The sequence below is a fragment of the Oncorhynchus mykiss genome, chromosome 26 (genome assembly GCF_057628025.1).
Source record: "Oncorhynchus mykiss isolate SJ-2025 chromosome 26, ASM5762802v1, whole genome shotgun sequence".
Classification (NCBI taxonomy): Eukaryota; Metazoa; Chordata; class Actinopteri; order Salmoniformes; family Salmonidae; genus Oncorhynchus; species Oncorhynchus mykiss.
The window spans coordinates 52,969,922-52,987,145 of record NC_143047.1 but is presented as its reverse complement, the minus strand read 5'-3'; the positions used below and the strand labels follow the sequence as shown (position 1 = coordinate 52,987,145).

Here is a 17,224-nt window from a genome sequence, read left to right as displayed (position 1 = left end):
AACCCAAACCCAGAACACAGTGGTTGTACCAACCCCAACCCAGAACACAGTGGTTGAACCAACCCCAACCCAGAACACAGTGGTAGAACCAACCCCAACCCAGTGGTAGAACCAACCGCAACCCAGTGGTAGAACCAACCCCAACCCAGAACAGTTGTAGAACAAACCCTAACCCCAACCCAGAACACAGTGGTCAAACCAACCCCAACCCCAACCCAGAACAGTGGTAGAACAAACCCCAACCCATAACAGTGGTAGAACAAACCCTAACCCCAACCCAGAACACAGTGGTCAAACCAACCCCAACCCAGAACAGTGGTAGAACAAACCCCAACCCAGAACACAGTGGTAGAACCAACCCTAACCCCAACCCAGAACAGTGGTAGAACAAACCCCAACCCAGAACAGTGGTAGAACCAACCCTAACCCCAACCCAGAACAGTGGTACAACCAACCCTAACCCCAACCCAGAACACAGTGGTTGAACCAACTCCAACCCAGAACACAGTGGTAGGACCAACCCTAACCCCAACCCAGAGGTTGAACAAACCCAGAACCCAGTGGTTGAACCAACCCAGAACCCAGTGGTTGAACCAACCCTAACCCCAACCCAGAACACAGTGTAAGAACAAACCCTAACCCAGAACACAGTGGTAGAACCAACAGGATCACAAACAAAGTTTTAACAAACAGGATATACAACCACCAAGTCAGGCTGCTCATTGACTGTTACGAACACTAAGCCTACAATAAGAAGGCTACAGGAATGGTAGTTAGGTGGCTGAATAAATAAGTGATGGATCGTGAGATGAGAGGAAGGAGAGTAAAGCCCTACCTTGTCCATCAGGGGAGATGTTCATGCTGGGTTAGGGTTATGGTAAACGGGTAAAGCCCCACCTTGTCCGTCAGGGGAGATGTTCATGCTGGGTTAGGGTTATGGTAAACGGGTAAAGCCCCACCTTGTCCGTCAGGGGAGATGTCCATGCTGGGTTAGGGTTAGGGTAAAGGGTTAGGGATAAAGCCCCACCTTGTCCGTCAGGGGGGATGTTCATGCTGGGTTAGGGTAAAGGGTTAGGGATAAAGCCCCACCTTGTCCGTCAGGGGAGATGTTCATGCTGGGTTAGGGTAAAGGGTTAGGGATAAAGCCCCACCTTGTCCGTCAGGGGGGATGTTCATGCTGGGTTAGGGTAAAGGGTTATTAGGGTAAAGGGTTTGTTCTTAGGGTAAAGGGTAAAGCCCCACCAGGGGAGATGTTCATGCTGGGTTAGGGTTATGGTAAACGGGTAAAGCCCCACCTTGTCCGTCAGGGGAGATGTCCATGCTGGGTTAGGGTTAGGGTAAAGGGTTAGGGATAAAGCCCCACCTTGTCCGTCAGGGGGGATGTTCATGCTGGGTTAGGGTAAAGGGTTAGGGATAAAGCCCCACCTTGTCCGTCAGGGGAGATGTTCATGCTGGGTTAGGGTAAAGGGTTAGGGATAAAGCCCCACCTTGTCCGTCAGGGGGGATGTTCATGCTGGGTTAGGGTAAAGGGTTAGGGATAAAGCCCCACCTTGTCCGTCAGGGTAGATGTTCATGCTGGGTTAGGGTAAAGCATTAGGGTAAAGGGTTTGTTCTTAGGGTAAAGGGTAAAAGCATTAGGGTAAAGGGTTTGGTCTTAGGGTAAAGGGTTAGGGTAAAGGGTTTGGTCTTAGGGTAAAGGGTTTGGTCTTAGGGTAAAGGGTTAGGGTAAAGGGTTTGGTCTTAGGGTAAAGCGTTAGGGTAAAGCGTTAGGGTAAAGCGTTAGGGGTTTGGTCTCAGAGTAAAGGGTTTGGATTAAGGTAAATGGTTAGGGTAAAGGGTTAGGGGTCAAGCCCTACCTTGTCCGTCAGGTGAGATGTCCATGCCGTGTTTGACCTTCATGTGTCGGCTGAGGTTCCCCTTCAGGTTAAACTTGGAGGAGCAGTAAGGACACTTGAAGGGTTTGGAGCCGGCGTGGAGGTGCATGTGACCCAGCAGGTTGTACATTCTGTTGAACGACTTCCCGCACACCTGGAAAAGTCAAAGCACGAGTAACAGTATATGTTCATAATCGTGATCGTTTGGCTTGACAACATCAGGACATGGCTATTAACTGTAGTCCCTGCTACAAGTCCCTATTTGAGGGAGTAACCAACCCCCAAGACCTAACTGTAGTCCCTGCTACCAGTCCCTATTAACCAACCCCCAAGACCTAACTGTAGTCCCTGCTACCAGTCCCTATTAACCAACCCCCAAGACCTAACTGTAGTCCCTGCTACCAGTCCCTATTAACCAACCCCCAAGACCTAACTGTAGTCACTGCTACCAGTCCCTATTAACCAACTCCCAAGACCTAACCGTAGTCCCTGGCTGCTACCAGTCCCTATTAACCAACCCCCAAGACCTAACTGTAGTCCCTGCTACCAGTCCCTATTAACCAACCCCCAATACCTAACTGTAGTCCCTGCTACCAGTCCCTATTAACCAACCCCCAAGACCTAACTGTAGTCCCTGCTACCAGTCCCTATTAACCAACCCCCAAGACCTAACTGTAGTCACTGCTTTGTTCTTAACTGACTTGCCTGGTTAAATAAAGGTAAAATAAAAAATAAATAAATAAAAATAATACAGTATATAAACTCACCAGGTCATATATAATATATAAACTCACCAGGTCATATATAATATATAAACTCACCAGGTCATATACCAGGCGCAACAACGACTCAGCCGCGAAGTGGTAGGCCACACAAGCCCACAGTACGGGAACGCCGAGTGCTGAAGCGCGTAACAATTGTCTGTCCTCGGATGCAACACTCACTACCAAGTTCCAAACTGCCTCTGGAAGCAACGTCAGCACAAGAACTGTTTGTCGGGAGCTTCATAAAATGGGTTTCCATGGCCGAGCAGCTTAAGATCACACACAAGCCTAAGATCACCATGTGCAATGCCAAGCGTCGGCTGGAGTCGTGTAAAGCTCGCTGCCATTGGACTCTGGAGCAGTGGAAATGGCAGTCAGACGGACAAATTTGTGTTTGGCAGATGCCAGTAGAATGCTACGTGACTGAATAAATAGTGCCAACTGTTAAGTTTAGTGGAGGAGGAATGTTTGGGGCTGTTCATGGTTCGGGCTAGGCCCCTTAGTTCCAGTGAAGGGAGATCTTAACGCTACAGCATTCAACAACATTCTAGACGATACTGTTCTTCCAACTGTGTTACAACAGTTTGGGGAAGGCCCTTTCCTGCTTCAGCATGACAATGCCCCTGTGCACAAAGTGAGGTCTATACAGAAATGGTTTGTCGAGGTCGGTATGCCTGGCCTGCACACAGCCCTGACCTCAACCCCACCGAACACCCATGGAATGAATTGGAACGCCAACTGCGAGCCAGACCTAATTGCCCAACATGAGTGCCCGACCTCACTAATGCTCTTGTGGCTGAATGGGAGCAAGTACCTGCAGCAAGGTTCCATCTAGTGGAAAGCCTTCCCAGAAGAGTGGAGGCTGTTATAGCAGCAATGTTCCATCTAGTGGAAAGCCTTCCTAGAAGAGTGGAGGCTGTTATAGCAGCAATGTTCCATCTAGTGGAAAGCCTTCCCAGAAGAGTGGAGGCTGTTATAGCAGCAATGTTCCATCTAGTGGAAAGCCTTCCCAGAAGAGTGGAGGCTGTTATAGCAGCAAAGGGGGGACCAACTCCATATTAATGTCCATAATTTTGGAATGAGATATTTGACGAGAAGATGTCCACATACTGTTGGTGATGTAGTGTAAAGCCAACATGAAATGTGATACCAGGCCTATAGTGTCTGAAAAAGTGAATCCATTCTTCTCTAGCTAATAAAAACCTGTCTCCCTATCTTCTGAATCAAGCTTGTACTCAGTACAGTAGCCTATGCTTCGGAGGGGGGAGGGGCAGGTAGCCTAAACACAGACAGGTAAAGATTTTCACCTGGCAGGCAGACAGAATACGTTTGAGTGACAGCGTGGGGGCTTTGTATAGGCGTTTTGTTGTAGGACTAGAAACAAATGCCTGGAACATAACATAACGTTATTAACCGGTTCCCATGCTTTTAAAATAACAGTTATGTTCCGGAACAGTATGGATCACGTTCCTTCCAGGTTCCCTTGCTGTTATTTTCCGGTTGTGTTCCCTGAACTTGTTCCAACCCTGGATATAAACTCACCTTGCATTTGAAGGGTTTGACGGGCAGGTGGACGATCATGTGCGTTTTGAGCGTCTGTTTCTGGATGAAGCTCTTGAAGCAGATGTGACACTGGAAGGGTCTGATGCTGTTGTGGATCAACATGTGTCTCTTCAGGTTGGCTGACAAGGTGAACTCACGGGAACACACCTCACACTTATGACCCTTCATTCCCTGACCAATAAGAACACAGGAGGACAGTTAGATGAGGACAATTGCAGAAGAATGAATGAACATGAAGTTAGTTCAAATTCTGTAAAGAAGCTGAAGGAAAAGCATGACTATACTGGGATCAGACCTAGCTTGGTCAAATACTTCTAAAGGCTTGATGGTACTTAACTTGGTTGGCCTGTTTGGGATTATTGCATTCCATTGCACACTAAATCAAGCACAGCTCTAGTACTGATATGATTCATATGCATCTGAGCCAGGTCTGATTGGGATACATGAAAGATCAAGTATTCTTTGTTCTAGATAGCAGACAGACAGACACAAGTAGCCCAGCGGTTAAGAGCTTTGGCCCAGTAACCGAAAGGTCGCTAGTTCGAATCCCCGTGTCGGCCAAGTTGAAAAGTCTGCCGTTCTGCCCTTGGGCAAGGCAGTTACCCCCAACAACTTCTCCTCTGGCGCCAATGACGTAGATGTCAATTAAGGCAGCCCCCCGCACCTCTCTGATTCAGAGAGATGGGTTAAATGTGGAAGACACATTTCAGTTGAATGCATTCAGTTGTGGAACTGACAGACTGACTACACTGACTGACTACACTTCTCAGGTTGGTCATCTAATCTATACCAACACCACTGACTACATCTCTCAGGTTGGTCATCTAATCTACATCTCTCAGGTTGGTCATCTAATCTATACCAACACCACTGACTACATCTCTCAGGTTGGTCATCTAATCTATACCAACACCACTGACTACATCTCTCAGGTTGGTCATCTAATCTATACCAACACCACTGACTACATCTCTCAGGTTGGTCATCTAATCTATACCAACACCACTGACTACATCTCTCAGGTTGGTCATCTAATCTATACCAATACCACTGACTACATCTCTCAGGTTGGTCATCTAATCTATACCAACACCACTGACTACTCCTCTCAGGTTGGTCATCTAATCTATACCAACACCACTGACTACACCTCTCAGGTTGGTCATCTAATCTATACCAACACCACTGACTACATCTCTCAGGTTGGTCATCTAATCTATACCAACACCACTGACTACATCTCTCAGGTTGGTCATCTAATCTATACCAACACCACTGACTACATCTCTCAGGTTGGTCATCTAATCTATACCAACACCACTGACTACTCCTCTCAGGTTGGTCATCTAATCTATACCAACACCACTGACTACATCTCTCAGGTTGGTCATCTAATCTATACCAACACCACTGACTACATCTCTCAGGTTGGTCATCTAATCTACACCTCTCAGGTTGGTCATCTAATCTATACCAACACCACTGACTACATCTCTCAGGTTGGTCATCTAATCTATACCAACACCACTGACTACATCTCTCAGGTTGGTCATCTAATCTATACCAACACCACTGACTACATCTCTCAGGTTGGTCATCTAATCTATACCAACACCACTGACTACATCTCTCAGGTTGGTCATCTAATCTATACCAACACCACTGACTACATCTCTCAGGTTGGTCATCTAATCTATACCAACACCACTGACTACACCTCTCAGGTTGGTCATCTAATCTATACCAACACCACTGACTACATCTCTCAGGTTGGTCATCTAATCTATACCAACACCACTGACTGACTACACCTCTCAGGTTGGTCATCTAATCTATACCAACACCACTGACTACACCTCTCAGGTTGGTCATCTAATCTATACCAACACCACTGACTGACTACACCTCTCAGGTTGGTCATCTAATCTATACCAACACCACTGACTACATCTCTCAGGTTGGTCATCTAATCTATACCAACACCACTGACTGACTACACCTCTCAGGTTGGTCATCTAATCTACATCTCTCAGGTTGGTCATCTAATCTATACCAACACCACTGACTACATCTCTCAGGTTGGTCATCTAATCTACATCTCTCAGGTTGGTCATCTAATCTATACCAACACCACTGACTACATCTCTCAGGTTGGTCATCTAATCTATACGAACACCACTGACTACATCTCTCAGGTTGGTCATCTAATCTATACGAACACCACTGACTAAACTTCTCAGGTTGGTCATCTAATCTACATCTCTCAGGTTGGTCATCTAATCTATACCAACACCACTGACTACATCTCTCAGGTTGGTCATCTAATCTATACCAACACCACTGACTACATCTCTCAGGTTGGTCATCTAATCTATACCAACACCACTGACTACATCTCTCAGGTTGGTCATCTAATCTATACCAACACCACTGACTACACCTCTCAGGTTGGTCATCTAATCTATACCAACACCACTGACTACATCTCTCAGGTTGGTCATCTAATCTATACCAACACCACTGACTGACTACACCTCTCAGGTTGGTCATCTAATCTATACCAACACCACTGACTACACCTCTCAGGTTGGTCATCTAATCTATACCAACACCACTGACTGACTACACCTCTCAGGTTGGTCATCTAATCTATACCAACACCACTGACTACATCTCTCAGGTTGGTCATCTAATCTATACCAACACCACTGACTGACTACACCTCTCAGGTTGGTCATCTAATCTATACCAACACCACTGACTACATCTCTCAGGTTGGTCATCTAATCTACATCTCTCAGGTTGGTCATCTAATCTATACCAACACCACTGACTACATCTCTCAGGTTGGTCATCTAATCTACATCTCTCAGGTTGGTCATCTAATCTATACCAACACCACTGACTACACCTCTCAGGTTGGTCATCTAATCTATACCAACACCACTGACTACATCTCTCAGGTTGGTCATCTAATCTATACCAACACCACTGACTGACTACACCTCTCAGGTTGGTCATCTAATCTATACCAACACCACTGACTACACCTCTCAGGTTGGTCATCTAATCTATACCAACACCACTGACTGACTACACCTCTCAGGTTGGTCATCTAATCTATACCAACACCACTGACTACATCTCTCAGGTTGGTCATCTAATCTATACCAACACCACTGACTACATCTCTCAGGTTGGTCATCTAATCTATACGAACACCACTGACTACACTTCTCAGGTTGGTCATCTAATCTACATCTCTCAGGTTGGTCATCTAATCTATACCAACATCACTGACTACATCTCTCAGGTTGGTCATCTAATCTATACCAACACCACTGACTACATCTCTCAGGTTGGTCATCTAATCTATACCAACACCACTGACTACATCTCTCAGGTTGGTCATCTAATCTATACCAACACCACTGACTACATCTCTCAGGTTAGTCATCTAATCTATACCAACACCACTGACTACATCTCTCAGGTTGGTCATCTAATCTATACCAACACCACTGACTACACCTCTCAGGTTGGTCATCTAATCTATACCAACACCACTGACTACATCTCTCAGGTTGGTCATCTAATCTATACCAACACCACTGACTACATCTCTCAGGTTGGTCATCTAATCTATACCAACACCACTGACTACATCTCTCAGGTTGGTCATCTAATCTACACCAACACCACTGACTACACCTCTCAGGTTGGTCATCTAATCAGAACCAAGGACTATATACAGTTCCTGGAAATAACTACTTTTAATAAAGACTAACTAAACTGAACCACTGAGAGCAGTCAGTCTACCATGGCCTTTGAAACCTTCTGGGTTATGGTTAGAACTAGGGGTTCCAGTGGTCTCAGACGGTCAGTACCTTGTGGATGAGGGATGCTGGCGGAGGGCTAGGGTTGAAGGTCAGCGGTTAGAGTTATGGTTTAGGTATATTGTGGGTGAGGGATGCTGGCAGAAGGCTAGGGTTGAAGGTCAGCAGTTAGAGTTATGGTTTAGGTATATTGTGGGTGAGGGATGCTGGCAGAAGGCTAGGGTTAAAGGTCAGGGGTTAGAGTTAGGGTTTAGGTATGTTGTGGTTGAGGGATGCTGGTGGAGGGCTAGGGTTGAAGGTCAGCGGTTAGAGTTATGGTTTAGGTATATTGTGGGTGAGGGATGCTGGCAGAAGGCTAGGGTTAAAGGTCAGGGGTTAGGATTAGCTACATGGCCAAAGGTATGTGGACACCTGCTCGTCCAACATCTCATTCCAAAATCATGGGCATTAATATGGACTTGGCCCCCCCTTTGCTGCTTTAACAGCCTCCACTCTTCTGGGAAGGCTTTCCACTAGATGTTGGAACATTGCTGCAGGGACTTTCTTCCATTCAGGCACAAGAGCATTAGTGAGGTCGGCACACAGTCGGCGTTCTAATTCATCCCAAATGTGTTCGATGGGATTGAGGTCAGGGCTGTGTGCAGGCCAGTCAAGTTCTTCCATACCGATCTCGACAAACCATTTCTGTATGGACCTCACTTTGTGCATGGGGACATTATCATGCTGAAACAGGAAAGGGCCTTCCCCCAAACTGTTGCTGCAAAGTTGGAAGCACAGAATCACCTAGAATGCATGCTGTAGCGTTAAGATCTCCCTTCACTGGAACAAAGGGGCTTAGCCCAGACCATGAAAAACAGCCCCAGACCATTATTCCTCCTCCACCAAACATTACAGTTGGCACTATTCATTTGGGCAGGTAGAGTTACCTGGCACCCACCAAACCCAGATTTGTCCATCAGACTGCCAGATCGTGAAGGGTGATTCATCACTCCAGAGAACGCGTTTCTACTGTTCCAGGATGCAATGGTGGCGAGCTTTACACCACTCCAGCCGGCACTTGGCATTGCGCATGGTGATCTTAGGCTTGTGTGTGGCTGCTCGGCCATGGAAACCCATTTCATGAGGCTTCCGACGAACAGTTGTTGTGCCAACATGTTTTGGTTGGTGAATATATTTATAAAAGGCACCTTAGAGAGATTATTACAGCCATCAAAACGCCACGCATGGGTAAGCCCACACAAATCACAGCTCATATTTGAAATGTCTCTAAAAATCCACCATGGGGAAAAATGAAAGGCAGTTTGGAACTCTGTATCGAGTGTTGCAACCGAGAACAGACCATTTTTACGCGCTTCAGCACTCGGCGGTCCCGTTCTGTGAGATTGTGTGCCCTACCACTTTGCGGCTGAGCCGTTGTTGCTCCTAGACATTTCCACTTCACAATAACAGCACTTACAGTTGACCGGGGCAGCTCTACAAGGGCAGAAATTTCATGAACTGACATGTTGGAAAGGTGGGATCCTATGACAGTGCCACGTTGAAAGTCACTGAGCTCTTAGGTAAGGAAATTCCATTTCAAATGTGTGTCTATGGAGATTGCATGGCTGTGCGCTCAATTTTATACACCTGTCAGCAACTGGTGTGGCTGAAATAGCTGATTCCAATCATTTGAAAGGGTGTCCACATACGTTTGGCCATGTAGTGTACCTTTCGGCCTTGTAGTGTGTGAGGGTATGCTGGCGGAGGGTTATGGGTAGGGGTCAGAGTTAGGTACCTTGTGTGTGAGGGCGTGCTGGCGGAGGGTTATGGTCAGGGGTCAGAGTTAGGTACCTTGTGTGTGAGGGCGTGCTGGCGGAGGGTTATGGGTAGGGGTCAGGGGTCAGAGTTAGGTACCTTGTGTGTGAGGGCGTGCTGGCGGAGGGTTATGGGTAGGGGTCAGGGTTCAGAGTTAGGTACCTTGTGTGTGAGGGCTGCTAGCGGAGGGTTAAGGGTAGGGGTCAGGGGTCAGAGTTAGGTACCTTGTGTGCGAGGCTGTGCTGGCGGAGGGTTATGGGTAGGGGTCAGAGTTTGGTACCTTGTGTGTGAGGGCGTGTTGGCGAAGGGTTATGGGTAGGGGTCAGAGTTAGGTACCTTGTGTGTGAGGCCTTGCTGACGGAGGGTTATGGGTAGGGGTCAGAGTTAGGTACCTTGTGTGTGAGGCCTTGCTGGCGGAGGGTTATGGGTAGGGGTCAGGGGTCAGGGGTCAGAGTTAGGTACCTTGTGTGTGAGGGCGTGCTGGCGGAGGGTTATGGGTAGGGGTCAGAGTTAGGTACCTTGTGTGAGGGCGTGCTGGCTGAGGGTTATGGGTAGGGGTCAGGGGTCAGAGTTAGGTACCTTGTGTGTGAGGGCGTGCTGGCGGAGGGTTATGGTTAGGGGTCAGGGGTCAGAGTTAGGTACCTTGTGTGTGAGGGCGTGCTGGCGGAGGGTTATGGGTAGGGGTCAGAGTTAGGTACCTTGTGCGTGAGGGCGTACTGGCGGAGGGTTATGGGTAGGGGTCTGAGTTAGGTACCTTGTGTGTGAGGGCTGCTAGCGGAGGGTTAAGGTTAGGGGTCAGAGTGAGGTACCTTGTGTGTGAGGGCGTGTTGGCGGAGGGTTATGGGTAGGGGTCAGAGTTAGGTACCTTGTGTGTGAGGGCGTGCTAGCGGAGGGTTAAGGTTAGGGGTCAGGGGTCAGAGTGAGGTACCTTGTGTGTGAGGGCGTGCTGGCGGAGGGTTATGGGTAGGGGTCAGAGTTAGGTACCTTGTGTGTGAGGCTGTGCTGGCGGAGGGTTATGGGTAAGGGTCAGGTGTCAGAGTTAGGTACCTTGTGTGTGAGGGCGTGCTGGCGGAGGGTTATGGGTAGGGGTCAGAGTTAGGTACCTTGTGTGTGAGGGCGTGCTGGCGGAGATGGTGCAGCTGGACAAACTCCAGCCCACAGTGGGAACAGGAGTATGGCCGAGGACTCTGGTGTTTCAGTAGATGGTTCTGCAGCTGGCTGCGATAGGTGAAGGACTTGTTGCACTCTGTACACTGGTAACTAGTTGGTCCCTGGTGGCTGGTCTGGTGGCGCTTCAGATGGGCGTAGGTGGGGAACTCCATGCCACACTGGGAACACACGTGGCAGCGCCCGCGCTCGTGTTTGGTCTCGTGGGCGCGGAGCTCGCTGGGGTAGGCGAAGCCACGGCGACAGAAGCGGCAGCTGTAAGGTTTGACGTCGGTGTGCTGCAGCATGTGTCTCTTCAGGTGGGAGGTCTGGGTGAAACCCTTCTTACACACGGTGCATTTATGAGGCCTAGTTCCCTGGTGGGTGAGCAGGTGGGTCTGCAGGTGGCTGGGCTGTTTAAACAGCTTCCCACAGTGGGGGCAGGCGTGGGGCTTGATGCCCTGGTGACCCAGGATGTGAGTTACCAGGTTGTACTTGGAGGTGTAAGACTTTTCACACATACGACACTTCCATCTCTTCAGCCCCTCCCCCATGTCCACGCAGTACGACTCATCTATCTGGATGTTGATGTCTAGACGGTCAACCCTCCGGCCGTGGTGACGATGGGTCCCTCCTCTTCCTGCTCCTGCTACTCCTCTTCCCCCTACTCCCTGCTCCAGCTGGTTGCCCCACATCATACCCTGGCTGTTCTCATGGTAGATCTCCCCCCCCTCATACCCCCCCACCTCACTGGACTGGAAGTAGCTGCTGATAGTCTCCTCCTGTCCTCCTTTCATCAGGCTGTTTCCCTGCTCTCCCTCCTCCTCCTCCTCCCTTGCTCTCTCCTGATGCCCCCTCTGCCCCTGCAGGCCTCGATGCCCCGGCTCCCCTTTATGGCTGTGCCCTGCCTGGGAGTGTGTGTGAGGGTGTGTGTTAGCCTGCTGGCTGGACATGTCTCTGTCACACTCGGCACAGCCTTTTTGGGCGGCGGCACGGAGAGAGGCGGGGTCAACCTGGACCAATCCCCCTCTAGTAGTAGCCAGGTTGTTCAGCATGTGAACACAGGACGTCAGGCCAGTGATAACCCCTTCTCCTTTCACTTGGGATGACCCGTCCACAGGCACTCCAGCATGGCGCTCGGGCCCTACCATCTTCCCCTCGGGGGGTGGTCCGTGCCACCTCCTCTGGCTACAGCTGGGCTGCATGTGTCCGTCTTCAGGCAGGTTGTCTCCCAGGTAATCTCCGTTAGCTCCTATCAGCTGATCAGCGTATTCGTAATCCACCCCCTCTACAGGCAGGGCAGGGGACTCTTTAGGTTCTCCTGTGTAGAAACCATTAGGAGCGATGGTAGCACCAAACACCTCATTCTGAGAGATGAGCCCCAGAACAGCAGCCTGGGCTAGAGACAGAACCACCACAGGATCAGTCTGAGTGCCAGAATCAACCTGTCTGGCCATCTCCCTGGGCTCACATCTAACCAGGCGCCTGCTGGCTTCCTCCTGAGACACAAAGAGGGAGACAAGGTTATTAATGCAGTCAACACATCTTTACTATCTATGATGTTGATCAGAGATAGCAGCAGAGTCAGTGAGGAGAGAATTCATCACTAACATCACCTCTCAACACTGGTCAATCATCATCAATAATATCACCCATCAGCCCCTGGTCAACCATCATCAATAATATCACCCATCAGCCCCTGGTCAACCATCATCAATAATATCACCCATCAGCCCCTGGTCAACCATCATCAATAATATCACCCATCATCAATAATATCACCCATCAGCCCCTGGTCAACCATCATCAATAATATCACCCATCAGCCCCTGGTCAACCATCATCAATAATATCACCCATCAGCCCCTGGTCAACCATCATCAATAATATCACCCATCAGCCCCTGGTCAACCATCATCAATAATATCACCCATCATCAATAATATCACCCATCAGCCCCTGGTCAACCATCATCAATAATATCACCCATCATCAATAATATCACCCATCAGCCCCTGGTCAACCATCATCAATAATATCACCCATCATCAATAATATCACCCATCAACCCCTGGTCAACCATAATCAATAATATCACCCATCATCAATAATATCACCCATCAACCCCTGGTCAACAATCATCAATAATATCACCCATCAGCCCCTGGTCAACCATCATCAATAATATCACCCATCAGCCCCTGGTCAACCATCATCAATAATATCACCCATCAGCCCCTGGTCAACCATCATCAATAATATCACCCATCAGCCCCTGGTCAACCATCATCAATAATATCACCCATCAGCCCCTGGTCAACCATCATCAATAATATCACCCATCAGACCCTGGTCAACCATCATCAATAATATCACCCATCATCAATAATATCACCCATCAACCCCTGGTCAACCATCATCAATAATATCACCCATCAGCCCCTGGTCAACCATCATCAATAATATCACCCATCATCAATAATATCACCCATCAGCCCCTGGTCAACCATCATCAATAATATCACCCATCAGCCCCTGGTCAACCATCATCAATAATATCACCCATCAACCCCTGGTCACCCATCATCAATAATATCACCCATCAGCCCCTGGTCAACCATCATCAATAATATCACCCATCATCAATAATATCACCCATCAGCCCCTGGTCAACCATCATCAATAATATCACCCATCATCAATAATATCACCCATCAACCCCTGGTCAACCATAATCAATAATATCACCCATCATCAATAATATCACCCATCAACCCCTGGTCAACAATCATCAATAATATCACCCATCAGCCCCTGGTCAACCATCATCAATAATATCACCCATCAGCCCCTGGTCAACCATCATCAATAATATCACCCATCAGCCCCTGGTCAACCATCATCAATAATATCACCCATCAGCCCCTGGTCAACCATCATCAATAATATCACCCATCAGCCCCTGGTCAACCATCATCAATAATATCACCCATCAGACCCTGGTCAACCATCATCAATAATATCACCCATCATCAATAATATCACCCATCAACCCCTGGTCAACCATCATCAATAATATCACCCATCAGCCCCTGGTCAACCATCATCAATAATATCACCCATCATCAATAATATCACCCATCTGCCCCTGGTCAACCATCATCAATAATATCACCCATCAGCCCCTGGTCAACCATCATCAATAATATCACCCATCAACCCCTGGTCAACCATCATCAATAATATCACCCATCAGCCCCTGGTCAACCATCATCAATAATATCACCCACCAGCCCCTGGTCAACCATCATCAATAATATCACCCATCAGCCCCTGGTCAACCATCATCAATAATATCACCCATCAGCCCCTGGTCAACCATCATCAATAATATCACCCATCAGACCCTGGTCAACCATCATCAATAATATCACCCATCATCAATAATATCACCCATCAACCCCTGGTCAACCATCATCAATAATATCACCCATCAGCCCCTGGTCAACCATCATCAATAATATCACCCATCATCAATAATATCACCCATCAGCCCCTGGTCAACCATCATCAATAATATCACCCATCAGCCCCTGGTCAACCATCATCAATAATATCACCCATCAGCCCCTGGTCAACCATCATCAATAATATCACCCATCAGCCCCTGGTCAACCATCATCAATAATATCACCCATCATCAATAATATCACCCATCAACCCCTGGTCAACCATCATCAATAATATCACCCATCAGCCCCTGGTCAACCATCATCAATAATATCACCCATCAGCCCCTGGTCAACCATAATCAATAATATCACCCATAATCAATAATATCACCCATCAACCCCTGGTCAACCATCATCAATAATATCACCCATCAGCCCCTGGTCAACCATCATCAATAATATCACCCATCAGCCCCTGGTCAACCATAATCAATAATATCACCCATCATCAATAATATCACCCATCAGCCCCTGGTCAACCATCATCAATAATATCACCCATCAACCCCTGGTCAACCATCATCAATAATATCACCCATCAGCCCCTGGTCAACCATCATCAATAATATCACCCATCAGCCCCTGGTCAACCATCATCAATAATATCACCCATCATCAATAATATCACCCATCAACCCCTGGTCAACCATCATCAATAATATCACCCATCATCAATAATATCACCCATTCAATAATATCACCCATCAGCCCCTGGTCAACCATCATCAATAATATCACCCATCATCAATAATATCACCCATTATCAATAATATCACCCATCATCAATAATATCAACCATCATCAATAATATCAATAATATCACCCATCATCAATAATATCACCCCTCAGCCCCTGGTCAACCATAATCAATAATATCAACCGTCATCAATAATATCACCCATCAGCCGCTGGTCAACCATCATCAATAATATCACCCATCAGCCCCTGGTCAACCAGAATCAATAATATCAACCGTCATCAATAATATCACCCATCAGCCGCTGGTCAACCATCATCAATAACATCACCCATCAGCCCCTGGTCAACCATCATCAATAATATCACCCATCAGCCCCTGGTCAACCATCATCAATAATATCACCCATCAGCCCCTGGTCAACCATCATCAATAATATCACCCATCAGCCCCTGGTCAACCATCATCAATAATATCACCTCTCAACCCGGGTCAACCATCATCAATAATATCACCCATCAGCCCCTGGTCAACCATCATCAATAATATCACCTCTCAACCCGGGTCAACCATCATCAATAATATCACCCATCATCAATAATATCACCCATCAGCCCCTGGTCAACCATCATCAATAATATCAACCATCATCAATAATATCACCCATCAGCCCCTGGTCACCCATCATCAATAATATCCCCCATCATCAATAATATCACCCATCAGCCCCTGGTCAACCATCATCAATAATATCACCCATCATCAATAATATCACCCATCAGCCCCTGGTCAACCATAATCAATAATATCACCCATCATCAATAATATCACCCATCAGCCCCTGGTCAACCATCATCAATAATATCACCCATCATCAATAATATCAACAGTAATCAATAATATCACCCATCATCAATAATATCACCCATCAGCCCCTGGTCAACCATCATCAATAATATCAACCATCATCAATAATATCACCCATCAGCCCCTGGTCACCCATCATCAATAATATCACCCATCATCAATAATATCACCCATCGGCCCCTGGTCAACCATCATCAATAATATCACCCATCAGCCCCTGGTCACCCATCATCAATAATATCACCCATCAGCCCCTGGTCACCCATCATCAATAATATCACCCATCAGCCCCTGGTCACCCATCATCAATAATATCACCCATCAGCCCCTGGTCAACCATCATCAATAATATCACCCATCAGCCCCTGGTCAACCATCATCAATAATATCACCCATCAGCCCCTGGTCAACCATAATCAATACCAATAACAGCAACTCAACTGAGGTAGCCTATCGGTTAAGAGCCAGCAACTGAAAGGTCGGTTCGAATCCCAGAGGCAACTAGGTAAAGAATCTGTCGACGTGCCCTTGAGCAATGCACTTCACTCTAATTGCTCCTGTAATTCATTGTGGATAAGAGCGTCTGCTAAATGACTAAACTGTAAAATGACAGAGGCGGATTAGGAATCTTGATAGAGGAGTCAACTATCTAACGTTGGTCAACTGAGTTGAACTCGGGATAACAGGTGACATGAGAGGCTCACCTTTTAGTCAGCCAATTTCTATGGCAAAGAAACCTTCAGAACTACCCTGCTCCGGGGCACACTGTCTCAGGGCTGTCATTTATGCTGAATGAAGTGTTGGAGCTGTGTGTTGAGGACCAACCAAATCAAATCCCCATTCACAATCCTTTACTTTAGATTCATCTAGATTCTATACCGATCCATAATATAATCTGAACATGTAGCTAACTGAATGAATCCACACAGCTGCAAAACACACACAGTAAGAAGACTACAGCTACACTTTCATGGTAACAAACTGTTGTTCTTACATGATAATATGATATGGTGACAGATCTGGTCTGAGAACAGTTAGAGAGAGAGAGAGAGAGAGCGAGAGGACAGAGAGAACAGACACAGAGAGAGAGAGAGCGAGAGAGAGAGGACAGAGAGAACAGACACAAAGAGAGAGCGAGAGAGAGAGGACAGAGAGAACAGACACAGAGAGA

The 17,224-nt window shown here is 47.3% G+C and overlaps 1 protein-coding gene across 7 annotated transcripts in view; it reads right to left on the bottom strand.

Annotated features, from left to right (window-relative positions):
- The window catches only part of znf710b (zinc finger protein 710b), a 47,914-nt gene that overhangs the window by 5,509 nt on the left and 25,181 nt on the right, over positions 1 to 17,224 (bottom strand). For 4 of the 7 annotated variants that reach the window (XM_036963406.2, XM_090222079.1, XM_036963403.2 and 1 more), the window contains 3 exons: positions 10,935 to 12,476; positions 4,181 to 4,372; positions 1,857 to 2,028 (listed from right to left, as the gene is read on the bottom strand). In XM_036963406.2, the coding sequence (XP_036819301.1) occupies positions 1,857 to 2,028; positions 4,181 to 4,372; positions 10,935 to 12,434 (1,864 nt within the window). In that variant the 5' untranslated portion in view covers positions 12,435 to 12,476. The remainder of the gene's footprint in view (positions 1 to 1,856; positions 2,029 to 4,180; positions 4,373 to 10,934; positions 12,477 to 17,224) is intronic. The other 3 variants (XM_090222081.1, XM_036963404.2, XM_090222080.1) reach the window with 1 other exon arrangement.